General features: G+C 55.5%; 2 protein-coding genes across 6 annotated transcripts in view; one reads left to right on the plus strand and one right to left on the minus strand.

The window, feature by feature from the left end:
• Window positions 1-3,756: 3,756 nt before the first annotated feature.
• CNFN (cornifelin) lies at window positions 3,757-6,051 on the plus strand. 2 transcript variants are annotated; one of them, XM_027079651.1, is made up of 4 exons: window positions 3,757-3,868; window positions 5,028-5,135; window positions 5,593-5,729; window positions 5,826-6,051. In XM_027079651.1, exons 2-4 carry the CDS (start codon window positions 5,030-5,032, stop codon window positions 5,913-5,915), a joined length of 333 nt encoding a protein of 110 aa, XP_026935452.1. In that variant the 5' UTR covers window positions 3,757-3,868; window positions 5,028-5,029; the 3' UTR covers window positions 5,916-6,051. The 2 variants fall into 2 exon arrangements, with proteins under 2 accessions (XP_026935452.1, XP_026935451.1); XM_027079650.1 differs by lacking the exon at window positions 3,757-3,868 and adding an exon at window positions 3,882-4,572.
• Window positions 6,052-10,235: 4,184 nt separating this feature from the next.
• MEGF8 (multiple EGF like domains 8) overlaps window positions 10,236-15,034 on the minus strand; it is a 43,351-nt gene continuing 38,552 nt past the window's right edge. For all 4 annotated transcript variants that reach the window (XM_027079656.1, XM_027079654.1, XM_027079652.1 and 1 more), the window contains one exon: window positions 10,236-13,170. In XM_027079656.1, coding sequence (XP_026935457.1) covers window positions 11,902-13,170 — 1,269 coding nt within the window. In that variant the 3' untranslated portion in view covers window positions 10,236-11,901. The remainder of the gene's footprint in view (window positions 13,171-15,034) is intronic.

Below are 15,034 nucleotides of genomic sequence, written 5' to 3' on the forward strand. Positions count from 1 at the left end.
AGCCCGGGCACCACAACAAAGAGTAGCCTGGGGCAGCCAAAGATTTCCAGGTGGGTCTCTAGGTCTCTCTACGTTCCCCCAGGCCTTGAACCAATGCCTGCCAGAGGTCCTGGCACATCGCAGGGGCTCAGCAAATGCTTATGGAATGGACGGACAAACATCCACATCTCTCTGTGCAGCTCTTCCTCTGTCCCCATGTGTCCTCACAACACCTGCTTGGTGTGATCTTGCATTTACACCCACACAAGCAGAGAATCCACACACGGCATGTGCAATTACCTACAAAGACACACATAGGCACACAATCGTGGAATCACTCGCACTGACAACACACAGAAATATCCCATTCCTCATGTAAAACAGACACCCCAGTTACGCAGTTATATGCCCAGCCATAGAGAGGCCATTCATCTAATCCCTACTAGGTCCATGAGCAAAGACTTGGTTTTATTCACTATTGTATCTCCAGCAACTAGAACATCATCATCATCCCCATAAACAGAAAAATGTTTCCTATGGTCCAGGTGCAATTCTTTACATGGATTAACTCGTTTAATCCTCTCAGCAACTCTATTCCCAGCAACCCATCTTGTAGATGGAAAAATTGAAGTCCACAGAAGTTTAGTGGTTTGCCCAGGGTTTCATAGCCATTCAGAGGCCATCAAGATTTGAACTAAGTTTTTCTGGCTCTGGAGTCCAGCATACAAAGCAACCACTCAAAAACTAATTCCTGCCTTAATCTAGTCAGAATTAGGGAATTTTCACAACTGAGACCACACCCAAACACAGATGCACAGTAGGGAGAATCACAGGAGGGCAATACAGACGCGCACATAGAAAAGACGTCCTCACGTGTCACACCCCAGGACACAGGAACACGCAAAGAGAGGCACATCGTGACAAACCCCACACAGATGCACAGCACCTAGAGAAGCACACACCAAAGAGATAGATATGTCTCTATACAACACACCCAAACCCAGACACGGTGACGCATCCAGAGCTCTGAGTCCCTACTCTTCCGTTCCCAGCCCCGTTGGGCTGGCCCTGGAGGACGCAGCAGGCTTACAATGGGAAGGGGGCCCCTTCACTTGCCTGCTCAGCCAGACCGGTTCCGCCAGTGCCATAGATGGCAACACCCGCCTTGTGAAACCCACGTTGGGCAACTGTATCCTGACCTGGCCTGGACACCTGAATTCTGGGGAGAAAGAGGCTGGAGGCCTGGACTCCTGGGTTCTGAGGGAGTAGGGGCTGGGTACCTCATTCATGGATTCTAGGGGAGGAGAGGAGTGGGAGTGGGACCTGGACTCTGAGGAGGGATTCCTGGGTTCTGGGAAAAGACCCAGGGACTTGGATTCCCCTCTTTGAAGGTAAGTTTCCAGATTGAGCAAATAAAAATACTGGACACCAAGTTAAAATGGAATTTCAGACAAACAGCAAATACTTTTTAAGTATAAGTATGTTCCGTACAATACTTGGGACATACTTATACTAAAAAAGTATTTGCTGTTTATCTGAAATTCTAATTGAACTGGACATCCTGCATTTTTTTATTTTTATTTATTTATTTATTTATTGCGGAACGTGGGCCTCTCACTGTTGTGGCCTCTCCCATTGCGGAGCACAGGCTCCAGACGCACAGGCTCAGCGGCCATGGCTCACAGGCCCAGCCGCTCCGCGGCACATGGGATCTTCCCGGACCGGGGCACGAACCCATGTCCCCTACATTGGCAGGCAGACTCTCAACCACTGCGCCACCAGGGAATCCCAACATCCTGCATTTTATCTGGCAACCCTGTTTGAGGGGGATGCAGGCCAGAAGCCTGGATACGCTGCCATGCTCACTCCTCAGCCCCCAGCTCTCCTCTTCCTGCCACTTCCCTCCTCCTCACCCCCAAGCAGGCCACCTCACAGCTTTCCCAGTCCTGATTTCCTCACGTACATGAGTTTCTGTATCTATCTAATTGGGGCCCCCAGGCTGTGTCAGAGTTGGGAGAGGAAACTTGAGGACAACTCAGGTTGTTGTCTTGGAAGACCTAGGGTCTGACCCTGAGTCACCCGCAGCCCATGGTCTGGACAGCTGGGGGATGGGGCTCTGTGGCTGCCTCCATGGGGTAAGCCTCAGGATGGGGAGAGATGCTGAGAAAGGACGCAGAGGCTCCAGGATAAGGACACTGAGACACAGAGCTTGGGAAGAGAGACTCAGAGATGAGGAGACAGAGAACCAGGAGAAATTTGGAAACAGATCTGCAGAGATGAGGAAAGAAGGAAAGGAGAGATTCAGAGCCAGAGAGACAAAGATGCAGAGACGGGGGTGGGGGCGGGGTGGGGGACAGGGACCCTAGAACAGAAGCGGGGAGAAGATGTTTCCCAGACATTCAGGATCCCGGACCAAGTGATGGACACTGACAGACAAGATGTTGCATGCTGCCCTTAGGTCTGGGGACAAGGACAGCAAGCCATCTGGGTGGTGTCAGGAAATTAAGGATTGTGGGGGGAAAGCTGGGATCCCAGACCAGCAGGGTGGTCCACCTCATCACCCCATACTCATACCCAGTGTGGTGACAGCATCACCTTCTCTGCAGCTGACACCCCAGTTTTCCGGTGCCTCGTACAATTTTGGAGTGACACCCGTGGTGGGAACCCCACCCAGCTCTAATTCTGCTTCCTTCACTGAGTCACCTCCAACCCCGCCAGACCTGTTGAGGGGAGACTTTGGTGACTCAGGCCTCCAGGCCCCCAGCTCTTTCATCTCCCAGGAAGACAGCAGTCTGGGTATCCCAGGACCCCTACCCCACTCAGGGATGCAGCCTAGCTTAACCCCAAGAGTCTGGATGCCCAGCCCCCTCCTCCCTCAGACCCAGGAGTCCAGGGCCCCAGTCCTCTGCTCTGTTAGGACTCAAGTGTCCTAGACCACATCCACCTCCCTCAGGAACCAGAAGTTTCTCAGTCCCCAGCCTCCTCCCTTCCCAATTTGGATTTGGGTGAGGTGTGTTTTTTTACTTTGGTTCCAGCATGGGTCACCCCCAAAACACACTGCCCCCCATGTGCCCAGTGGCCCTGAATGGGGGCACAAAGCCCCTTCTGCCCGGGAAGTCGGGGCCTCACTAAGGATGGTGGGAGAGGGCCCAGTGGGAGCCCACTCTGCACTCTCCTGCACCACCAGCCTCTCTCCTCTCCCTGTTTCCCTTCCCTCTAAGCCTTGGCATGGCCAGTGGCTGGTACCTCCACTCACCTGACACTCCACCTTTCTATCTTTGTGTCTTTTTTCTGAATCTCTTCTCCCCCTTTCTTTTTATTTCTCCCCAGATCTTTGTGCCTCTCTGTCTCGGCATCTCTTTCTCTCTCTCTCCATGTCTTCTCATCTTATCTCTCTCCATCTCTCTGAATCTCCTTGTCTCTCTCTCCCCTCTGGGCCTCTCCTTCTGTCTCTGTCTCCCATTCCCTCCCTATCTCTCTTGTCTCTTCCTCTCTTTTGGTGTCTGTACAGCTGTGCCCCTTGCACCTCCCCTCAGCCTTCTCTCTCCCTCTCTTGGTCTCTCTGCCCACTTCCCTTTAGATCTCTACTCCCAGCTCCTCATCCTTGGACCCCCTCCCCCACGATTTCCTTGGTCCTCTGAGGCCAAGCAGGAGGCGGGAGAAGGGAATGAGGGATGGAGAAGGAGGAAGGGGAAGTCCCAATGTGGGGAAGAGGGTCAGCCAGACCGGCTTGGCTCCCTGGGCATCTCTGTCAGAGCCCCACCCAGGGCCACGTGGCCCGCCCAGATATAAGCAACTCAGTTCCCAGGTGTCACCCACACCTCTGTCTCCATCGTCGCTGTAGCAGTCCTGCAGGTAGGAGCATCTGCCCACAGCCTTCTACTCAAAGGTTGGTGCCTCTGCTCTCTTCTCCCCCCACCCAACTCCACTCATGTCTCTCTGCCCCCTTACATGTCTCTGACTGTTTACCTCTCTGGACATCCCTGTCTTTCTCAATGCCCCCTGTGACCCACCCCCCTTTCTCAACCTGATGGCACTGAGTTGAAGTTGGAAGTTCTGGGGGCCAGTACCCCCTTTACTAACCCTCTTGGCTGGGCCATCAGATGTGAGGTGTTTCTCTTCAGCTCACTGAGCCTCAGTGTGCTGTCTGTGAAATGGGCTTACAGAAAAACAGTACTGGGCAGGTGTGAGTGTTACTGGTGGCATCTCTATAGGCACCTACCTCTGATCTCTTTCTCCCCTTGTCTCTGACTCTGCCTGTCTCTGTCTTTTGGTCTTTCTCTCCAGCTCTGCCTCTGGTATGAGGAGGGCAGCTGTACAGAGATGGGCGAGTTTCTCGCCCCCAACCCCATACAACCCTATCCCACGTCTCTCCTAGCTGGCAAGCTGATATGGCTCTTTCTCCCCAGCATCCTTACCCCTGAGAACCCAGCCCCCAGTGCCCCTGCCCCTTGCCCTGACCTCCCCCAGTATCCAGCATCCCTTGGACAGATTCTGACGTTGTCACCACTGCCACATCTGCTGTCCCCAACGGCCACCTCCTCAGGGCCAGCAAGATGCAATTTGAGATGCACGACAACGTGAAAGGCAAAGGTGGGATCGCTGGATGGAACCCCAAACCTTCCAGTCCCCGGAACATGGCCACTTCCTTCCCCTGGGCACCCTGGCTTCGAAGACAGACGGCACCTGCCTGCACCCCAGATGCCCCGACGTGCAGGGACCCAGGTCCCCAGGCCCAGGCGTGGAGGAACCAGCGGCAGGTCCCCGCCCCGCCCACATGTGGCGCCAACGTTCCCTAGACTTGCAGGCTCCCCACCCACCCCACCTCCAGCCGAACCAGTTGTGCAGGAGACACCAACAACAGGGACAGACTGGGGTGTCGATGCCCAGATGTGGCATAAAGAACGCGGGAGGCACAGTGGTGTCCCCTCAGTGGGCGGCCTGGTGGCCTCGCCCGGACTGCCCGGCAGAGGGAGGGGCTGCATAGGTGCAAGGGCCCAGGAGGTGCTGCGAAGCTGCCCGCTGACCCCCACCTCTCCCCTCCGCAGCCATGTCCTACCCAGTGACCAGCCAGCCCCAGGGTGCCAGCAGCTACCAGTGCCAGCTCAGTGACTGGAACACCACTCTCATGGACTGCTGCAGTGACATGCCCATCTGTGAGTGCCCGCCGCTCCCTCTCCAGGCCCGGGGAAAGAGCGGGAGGGGAGCGAAGGTCACCCCCAGCCCCTTCCTCGCCCTACTAGCCCCACTCCCCGTCTCCTTCCTTGGACCCTGAATTCCCAGTCTCTAACCCACACGCCTTCCTGGGACGCCCGACACTCCCTAGGATCCCGGCCTCACACCTTCCAACTTCCACTGGGACCCTCAACGTCCCCCTTGCACCCTCACTTGTCTTCCTTGGGTCCCCAACTCCCCCTTCAAACCTTATTTCCCAATCTTGAAACCCCACTCTTCGGACCCCTAATTCCCTCTGGGACCCTCACTTCCACCAACACTCAGCTGCCTCTGGGCCCCTCAACCGCGCGCCGCGGACCCCGCCTAGCCCCTCCCCGAGGCAGAGCCGGCCGGTGGCACCCGGTGGGCCCCGCCCTTATTGCCCCGCGTCCCCTGCAGGTCTGTGCGGCACTTTCGTCCCTCTGTGCCTCGCCTGCCGCATCTCCGACGACTTCGGCGAGTGCTGCGGCACTCCCTGCCTGCCCGGAACCCTGAACTCCCTGCGCACCGGCATGCGCGAGCGCTACCACATCCAGGTACGCGCCGGGCCCGGGACCGCAGGAGCCGAGGGCTGGGGACGGGCCTCCTGGGATGCAAGTTAGGACTGCTAACCTCTTTCTCCCACCCTCCAGGGCTCTATCGCGAAAGACTGGGCGGCCCTCACCTTTTGTTTGCCCTGCGCCCTCTGTCAGATGGCGCGGGAGCTGAAGATCCGAGAGTAAAGACGTTCCCCTCACCTTTTTCCTTTTCCACCCGTCACGCCTGCCCTCCTCTGCCTTCTCCTGGGAGGTCCTGACCCTCCGCCCTATCCCGCTACCAGAAATGCACCCACAATAAAAAAAAAAACCTAAAAACCAACTCCGCCTACATCCTTTTTTGTCCCAGGGAAGGAATCTGGGTGGAGAAGGAGGTTTGGTGAGGGAGGCGGGGACACAGGGAACATGCCTAGGTGTGGAAGGAGTTCCAGAGTCGAGTCAGATGCTTGACCCGGATCTGCTGTGTGCGACATTGGCAAGTCTCTTCCCTCACTAAGCCAGGGAGTCCTCACTAACAAAGGAAAACCACCAACTCCCTAGCTGCCTACCTGAAGCTCCGCCCAGAGCCTGAAAATTAGCCAAACCAGAAAGGCTGTCTGAGGACTGTCCGGGTACCAACCATTCAAAGAAAAAATTAGGAGAGCCCCCCTGCTCACTCAATACCTGTGGACTCTTGGCCTGCACACAATCCTAACAGATGCGGAGGCTCTTTGTCTTCAAAGCACAGAACTGTCAGGTTTAAAACTCTCTAGAGCTGAAAGGCATACTCAAGGATCATACAATTCAATCCACCCCCTTTATTGAAAAGCGACTAGCAGATTAGAAATGTTTGGGTCTCAAAGTTGGACAGACCTGGGATTCAATCTTGACCCTTGCCACTTACCAGCTGTGTTCTCTTAGTAAATTAATACACCTGAGTCTGTTTCTCCCTCTGAGGATAATCCCTAATATGTCATATGGCTACTGTGAGAGCAAGAGATGGAACAGATGGAAAGACCAGAGTCAATTTAACAAACTGTTGTTAATATCATTATGTAATAATGTATAACTATTCTAATATTCATATATTATTTGTATTATTTGCTATTCTTCTCTCTCTGTGTGTATTCAACCATCGAGTGACATTCTTCACTTGGAATGTCTAATAGGCATCTTAAGTTTAACGTGTCTAAGACCTGACCCCTGATTCCCCACCGCCCCAAGTCTGCTCTTCCCACAGTCTTCCTCATCTCAGGAAATAGCGAACGCCATCCCTTCTGTTGCCCACTTTCTCTCTCACCCAGTATCCAAACTGTCAACAAATTCTGTTGGTTCTACTTTCAGAACAGATCCAGAATCTCCCTTCTTCCCATTCTACTGCGCCTCCTTGTTCCAACCACCCTCCTCTTCGGCCTAAACAAACGCAGTGGCTCCTCACTGGGCTTCCTGCCCTAACTCCACCCTTTTAGTCTCTTCCCCACGGAGAAGCCCTGTGGACATCTGAAATAGATCACATGCCTCCTGTGCTCAGAACCCTCTGCTGGCTCCTCCTGCTTGTAGTAAAAGCCAGAGTCCTCACGGTGGCTCAAGGACCCGCACAATCTTCCTCTTATTCCCTCTGTGACCTTACCTCCTCTTTATTCTCTCTACTCCACGAGTCTCTTGGTTGTTTCTCTAAGATGTTAGGCACGCTCCCACGTCAGGATCCTTGCACTGGCTGTTCCCTCAACTCGGAACTCTCCTCAGATGTCCCTATGGCTCACTCTTTCACTTCTGCTCACATGTCATCTTAAGAGTGAGGCCCAGGACTTCCCTGGTGGCGCAGATGGTTAAGAATCCGCCTGCCAATGCAGGGGACATGGGTTCCATCCCTGGTCCGGGAAGATCCCACATGCTGCAGGGAAACTAAGCCCGTGCGCCACAACTACTGAGCCTGCACTCTAGAGCCCGTGAGCCACAACTACTGAAAACCACGCTCCTAGAGCCAGGGCTCCGCAACAAGAGAAGCCACTGCAATGAGAAGCCCCTGCACCGCAACGAAGAGTAACCCCAGCTCGCTGCAACTAGAGAAAGCCTGCACGCACTGATGAAGACCCAACGCAGCCAAAAATAAATTAAAAAAAAAAGTGAGCCCCCCCACTTCCACCTTACATTAAAGAGCAAGTACCTACCTCCCCATCCCCCTCCTTCACTGCCTCGTTTATCCAGTCATTTTCCAACATACCGAATCTTTTATTATTTGGCTCCCCCATGGTCAGCTCCATGAGAGCAGGGACCTTGTTGATGGCTGTATGTCCAGAACAGTGCGGAGCCCAGTGGAGGTGGAGACAATGTGTGATCACAGGTGGGAGACGTTGGCTTAGAAAAGGGAAGAGATTTTAGAGGTAATACAGGGGGGCAATGGAAAGTCAGACAGGCTTGTGTCGGAATCTGGACTCGTCTACTAATCTGCTCTGAGTTTTAGGCAAGGGACTTAATTTCCGAATCTGCAGAATGGGGGAACAAGCCCATACCTCCCAGCTGTGACGTTGGGAAGATTAAAAGACTCATGCCAAGCACCCAGCACAGCGCTGGAGTGCTGTAGGCCCTTGGTAAAATTTCTCCCCTTCTCCTGAAGTCCCTAGGCCATCAGTGGCCACACATGGGCTAGAATCCAGGTCCCTAGCATCCCGTGTCCAGGCTTTCTCTCACTTCACCACAAGCCCCTTGCATTCGGGTGTGTGGGTATCAGGGAGAGGCAACTGCTGAGGGTTTGACGTGGAAAAGGAGGAACACATGCTGTGGGGCACTGGTACAGGGGCATCTGCATAGCAGTGACAGGAGCTGAAGGGAAGGTGGCTCTGTGCCCCAGAGGAAAAGTCCAGTCAGTGCAAACGCGCTGCTCAGGAAGGCAAAGTCACAGGGTGACTGCTAATAAGAGACCTTACCAAAGGGTCCAAACACAACATGGAGGAGTCGTTTTTTTTTCTTTCCCCTAAGCATTTAGCAGGACCTGGCAGAGGGCCAGCACTTTTAATTAATTTATTTATTTTTGGATGTGTTGGGTCTTCGCTGCTGCACGCAGGCTTCCTCTAGTTACGGCGAGCGTGGGCTGTTCCTCGTTGTGGTGCGCGGGCTTCTCATTGCGGTGGCTTCTCTTGTTGTGGAGCACGGGCTCTAGACACGCGGGCTTCAGTAGTTGTGGCCCGCGTGCTCTAGAGCGCAGGCTCAGTCGTTGTGGCGCACGGGCTTGGTTGCTCTGTGGCATGTGGGATCCTCCCGAACCAGGGCTCGAACCCGTGTCTCCTGCATTGGCAGGCGGGTTCTTAACCACTGCGCCACCAGGGAAGCCCCCATGGAGGAGTCCTGAATAACCACCTTAACTCCTTTCTGGTTATGCGGGATGACCCCACTGGCCTCAGGACTCCTTGAGGCAGCGTGTCCCACTGCTAGTTGGCTCCCCAGTTGGGAAATTCTGCCTTATCCTGAGCAGATATTGACCATTTTGAACACCTACTCCTAGTGTCCACTCTGTGCTGAGACAGCTAGGTCAACTTATGCTAAATAAAGCAGTTCTTCCTTGGGAAGTGGAAGAGCCTGGTGGTCAGGAACATGGATGTGAGAGTCAGGTCTGGGTTCAAATGGCAGCTGTCGCTCAACAGCTAAACAGTGTCTATGAACTTCTGTCTTCTCATCTGCAAGATGGGGATTACATGGTCCCCACCTCATAGATTTGACTGTTGGAAAGATCATAATAGCGAGCATCTAGCATTGGTGTTCAGTAAAATGTAAGCTCACAGTCACGTCTTGGAGGTTAGGTAAAGGCAGAACGTGTGGGCAGGGCAATCCCTGAAAACTCCTTAAGTTGCTCATGAAGTCTGAAAATACCATGATATTCACAGGCCCCTAAATCCAACACATCGTCATGTCCTTGGCTCAGAAGCAGATGAAGCAGCCGGCCTGTGCCTAGGGGCTGGGTCATAAGTACACTGTGGAACACTCCCAGCAAGACTCCCACGCTGAGCGAGGCCCACCGACGGGACGGAGATCTCCCACTCCCACCTTCCCTCGCAAAAGCGCTCTTGCTTGGCCAGGGGACTGGTGGATAAAGGCTCCCATGATGCTTTTGGTTTGGGCTGTGAGAATCTACTTGAATTAGAGAAAGCTCACCGTGCTAGGGCCTCACCTCAGTCTTTGCGCTGCCTGAATTCTCTTACGTCAGGGGCCAGAATAAAACCCAAACCTGGGAGCAAGGCAGTCTGTTTTCCTTCCTGAGACGAGCAGGGGTCTCCTTGTGACAGGGATCTGGGCAAGGGTCAAAGGCCTCACTGCCCTCATGTCCCCTCAGGTCATCCCTCCTGGGGAACAAGAGCTTCTGTAGTGGCACCACCCGTGCCAGGAGACGCAGTGAAGAGCCAGCCTCAGGCCACGCGGCTTGGAGGGGGCACCAAGATAAGGACATTTATCTGATTTAACCAGCTCTCAGGTGCTGGGTCAGGAAGCCAAGACGGCCCATCCGCTGCACACAGACAGCACTTGGACACTGGATCTTCCCCACACTATTTGTTGCTTTAATCGCTCCCCCTCTTTCAGACGGCCTCTAAGGGCACACATGGCCTCAGACGGAGAGGAAGACACGGGGCCCAGCTCTCCAAGGTCCAAAAAAACAGCTGAGGGATGGAGTCTTGGGAAAGGAGTCCCAAGTTCAAGATGGTTAGGATGGGGTGGGGATGGGGGGCAGAGGCGGTCCTCAAGGGGCAGAAGGGCTCAGCAAGGTGGTGGCTGGGGTGAGGGTAGGCCCTGGGGAAAAGCCAGATGCTGCTTCAAGGCAGCATTGTCTGGGAAGAGAGCTGTATGTTGAAAACTCTGCCATTTCTATTCGAACCCTGGTGTCCCCCACCCAACCCTGCCCTTCCCGGGGCGGCATCTCAGGCAGGGGCTTTGTCTCCTTATGCCCCCTCTGAGCACAGTGACCCTGGTCCTGGGGTCAGGTACCACCACCTGAGCCTCGTCCCTCCAGCCTAGCGGTGGCAGCAGCAGCGTCCTGCTCTGGCTCTCCCCTGGGCTGCCTCACTGTCCCATCTCTTCTCGGCAGCATCCCTCACCAGTAGAGCCAATCCCCGCACTCAGCTCCCTTTGCTGAAAAGACTCCGGGTGACTGTGTTTCCCTGCTTGGACCTACCCGAAGAGGTGTCTCTAAAGGGGATCTTAGGTCTAAAGCTGGACTCCTGGTTTCCCCCCACAGCTCCAGTCTGCCCCGTCTTTATAAACCCACCTTCCACCCACAGTTTGGGCCACAAAGTTGGGGTCAGCCTGGACTCCTTCCCTCCCTCACTCCGACGTCCACACCATCGTCACATCCTTCCACCCACAGCCTGCATCTGTTCCCGACTCCTCTTCTCATGGCCACTTCCCTGATCTGGCCCATCTCTTGTCCCCCTGCTGCCTCTCTTTCACCGTCCCCAGTCCACTCTCCACAGAGCGGAGTGACCTCTTAAATACATCGGATCCTGTCATTCTCCCTCCTAAAACTGTCCGATGGCTGCCCAATGCCCTGAGAATAAAACCCCAAACCCTATGTGTGGCCCACAGGCCCTGGGTGATCCGCCCCTGCCTGACCCTGACCTCATCTCCTCTTCACACGTGGTCTGGGTCACACTGGCCAGCCTTCTGATCCTTCCAATAACAGAAGCTGGTTCCCGCCTCAGGGCCTTTGTCCTAACAGTTCCCTCTGCCTGGATCCCGCTTCCCACAGCTCTTCCCACAGCCAGTTTCCTTCTTAAAGTCTAGCTTCGCACAGGGACCAACTGACTACCCCAAGGTTCCTCACAGCCACGTTCCGTTGCTACCTCACGGCACTCGTCCCATTCGCCATGGCCTGACTCATCTGTGTGTGCGCGCGCATGTGCGCGCATGCCGACGGGATCCCTTCACTAGAACCTAAATCCCACAAGATCAGGGAACCTTGGCTGTCTTGGTTCCCGCTCTGCCCAGTGCCTTCAACAGTGCCTGGCACATAGTAGGTATTCAATAAATAATTGTTGAATGCAGAACAAAGAAGGCCTGTCTGGGGACCCCCCCACCCCACCCCACCCCACCCAGGGGAAGGAAACCAGAGGTCTCTGAGGACACAGTGTCCCAGGTGGAGGGGCCCCAAGTCCAGGGCGGCCCCCTCAGGGGACTCGACTGCTGTGGCTGAGGGTCCCACCACGGGTCAGAGAGACATGCTGGTGAGGTTGTCCTGGCTCAGCAGTCCCTTCCGGCCTGCACCAGCCCCGTGCCCACCGCCCCCAGCACCCCCGCTCCCCCCACAGTACTCATGCAGCCTGTGCCGCAGAGTGACAAGGGCTGACCCCAGGCAGGCGCCGTTGGGTGCATGGGGCCCGCCAGGCAGCTGGAGCAACAGGGTGGCCACGCCGGCCATGCCATCTTCAGTGGGCTCGAGGGTGATAGGCCCGGCTCGCAGGCCAGCAGTGGTGGCAGGGATGGTTGGTGGGCAGCAGCTCCCTCCCACGGGTCCCCAGGGCCCGCCAGCCCCCGTCAGCAGCAAGGGTGCCAAGAAGGGCTCAGAGCGGCGGAAGGTGGGTGGTGGGAGCCCGGCCGGCTTCCAGGCGGGGGCCGGGGCAGCAGGGTCGGGTGGGAAGCAGACGGTGACCTTGGCGAAGGGGCGGCTGGCCATCTTGGTCATTTCTTGCAGGTGCCGGCGCTGCTCCTGCCGCTGATCCAGGGCCTGCTTGGCCTTCCAGAGCAGCACGCAGAGTGAGAGGAAGAGAAAGAAGCAGGAGAAGAAGACGGAGAAGAAGACAAACAGGTCGATGTGGGCCTGGTCCTGCCTGAAGAAGAGCAGGCCCTGCGAGTCGGCCGAGCCATTAGCACTGGGCCCACTTGGGTCTCCCACGCCCAGCAGGAGCAGGTAGAAACGGCTGGACTTGAGGGTGTGGTGCTCGTGCGGGTAGGTGATGACCAGCCGGTCCCGCACGCCACGGACCACCAGCACCACGGATGGCTCTGTCACCGTCACGTAGGTGATCAGGCCCCGTGGCCACACCTCCCGCACTCGTGGCTCCGCTGGGGTGGCCGGCCCACCTCCGGCCCCAGGTCCCCCCAGATCCCCAGCCCCCCGGGGCCCACCGTCAGCAGGGGGTGGAGGGGCTGGGGGAGGCGGTGGCGGCTGGATGTGTACGGTGTGGACACCAGTGTCGGGGGCCACACGGACCACGAAGGTGTCATAGGAGGTGGAGACGTAGAGGTCCACGGCGCCAAAGGTCACATCCAGCGTCAGGCGGATGTCCACATTGGTGAACTTGGGCTGCACGCCAAAGAGGACAGTGCGGCCGGGGCCCAGAGCGCGGCGCTTCGGCTCGTGGAAACAGTTGGTCTGGGACGTGGGGTCCAGGCAGTACTCCTGCTCCACGGAGATGAGGCGGTAGCACTGCTGGCCACCCAGCGGGCTCCCGTGGAATGACTCCCGGCACTTGGCACACTGCGGACAGGGTAGGGAGTGGAAGCGGCCATCAGAGCTGAACTCAGGGTCCAGCCCTCCTCCAAGGAGGACTGACATTTTGTACCTACTGGTAAGTAGCCCCTGCCCTGGGTTTCCACAGTGTCCCAGCAGCTTCCTTGTGACCCCCCTGGATTTCCCTGACACAGTGTGGACACTAACAGCATCCTACACTCCAGCACTGCTGCTCCTGGTGTCACTCCAGTGACCAGAGCACCCTAGTGGCAAGGCCCCTGGAACTCTGAGGCACAGCAATGAAGAGCTCTGTTGAATCCTGGCTCTACCTCCTCACTAGCTGTGTGGCCTTGGAATAGTGACTTAACCTTGCTGAACTGGAGATTCTTCCTCTGTACACAGAGAGTAAACACGACTGAAATCACAGGCCCAGCACAGGTGAGTCAGCCTTGCCTGCTAGCCTTGCTGTTTCTGGACTATACTGGGTAGGTCCTGCCTCAGTGCCTTTGCACTGGTTGAGCCTCTGCTTGGATCGCTCTCCTGCCTGCCCCGCACCACCCGCCCCATGTCTGAATGTCTTTACTCAAGTGTCACATTCTCACTGAGGCCTTCCTTGGCCACTGTATCTACCATTTCCGCTCCCAACATTTCCTAGCCCTCCTTTCTGCTTAATTTTCCTCCTTACTGCTCATCACTAACACACTACATGTCTGACATATTCATTTGTTGGTTGCTGGACTCCTCCATGAATTCCCTGAGGACAGAACATTTTGCCTGTTTTGTTCCCTACTGCGTCCCAATACCTTGCACAGTGCCTGGCATATATTAGGTGCTCAGTAAATAGGTGTCGAGTGAATGAGTTGGCTGGATAACAGCTATTTTGATTCCTGTAGTCCAGTGGAAACCACTCAACCTCTGGGATTGACCAGGGTCAGTCCAAGCTCCAAACCCAGCCAGCTGTCTGACCTGGGACAAGTCTCTGAGCCTCCTTTTGCTCTTACGCCCACAGCTCACCGAGGCCCTAGCACAGCCTTCATAAGCCTTCCGTGTCTGTGCTGTCTCCACTGTATCTATGGCAGGCACTCCTGACATACTAACCACTACTGCTATCATTAGAAGGTAAAGAAACTGCTGTTTCAGAGCTACCAACAGAGCTGCTGGCGGAGGAGGTCTGAATTAAGCTCTGAAGCTGTCTGTTTTGACAAAGACCAATGGGCCTTTTGATTATGCATCAAGCAAGCAAAAATTCTGGGGACTTCCCTGGCGGCCCAGTGGTTAAGACTCTGAGCTCCCAATGCAAGGGGCACGGATTCGATCCCTGGTTGGGGAACTAGGATCACGCATGCCGCACGGCAAGGCTGAAAAAAAAAAAAAAAAGAAAGCAAGCAAAAATTCTGGTCTTGGATGGAAATGTTAGGGGTAAGGCTTGTGAAGCTCTGTCGCCATTTTGGGCGTGGTCGCATCTTTGCCAGTAGACGGGTAGGGAGACTGAGGCGAGCAAGGGATTCTCTCTTCCTTCTGGAACTAGAGAGAAGGTAGGTGGGTGGGGTGGTAGGAGCTGTACCCCAAGGAAGGAACATGGAATATCCCCTCTGTGGGAGGTGAGCCTGCAACACAGTAACCAACCAGGCAGTCAGTACAGGGGCTCCAGGAGCCCCCCAGCTGAAGAAAGGGGATATGGACTCAAGGGGAATTTGCATATGGGTATTAGTAATAATATGAGATCCCCTACTGGCCCCAAGTGATCAGGTGAGGGCCACCACTTGAGCGAAAACTTGCCTGAGAATGAAGCCAACCCAGAGGAGAGGAGAGTCAAGACCCAGGGAAAGAAGGGCTCCTGACTGCACTGTGTGAGCACCCGGATCTGCCCATTCCTCAAGTGGACTCCAGA

The sequence above is a fragment of the Aethalodelphis obliquidens genome, unplaced genomic scaffold (assembly GCF_003676395.1).
Source record: "Aethalodelphis obliquidens isolate GAN/ISIS:26980383/991018 unplaced genomic scaffold, ASM367639v1 scaffold43, whole genome shotgun sequence".
In the NCBI taxonomy this organism is placed as follows: domain Eukaryota; kingdom Metazoa; phylum Chordata; class Mammalia; order Artiodactyla; family Delphinidae; genus Aethalodelphis; species Aethalodelphis obliquidens.

What these genes read in the sequence shown, in the direction of transcription:
- CNFN (XM_027079650.1), top strand. Translation starts at nt 4,536, where the DNA reads ATGCAATTTGAGATGCACGACAACGTGAAAGGCAAAG. An exon ending in CGACAACGTGAAAGGCAAAG is followed by an intron (nt 4,573 to 5,027) that starts GTGGGATCGCTG and finishes TCCCCTCCGCAG; the next exon opens with CCATGTCCTACCCAGTGACC. An exon ending in GCGAGCGCTACCACATCCAG is followed by an intron (nt 5,730 to 5,825) that starts GTACGCGCCGGG and finishes CCCACCCTCCAG; the next exon opens with GGCTCTATCGCGAAAGACTG.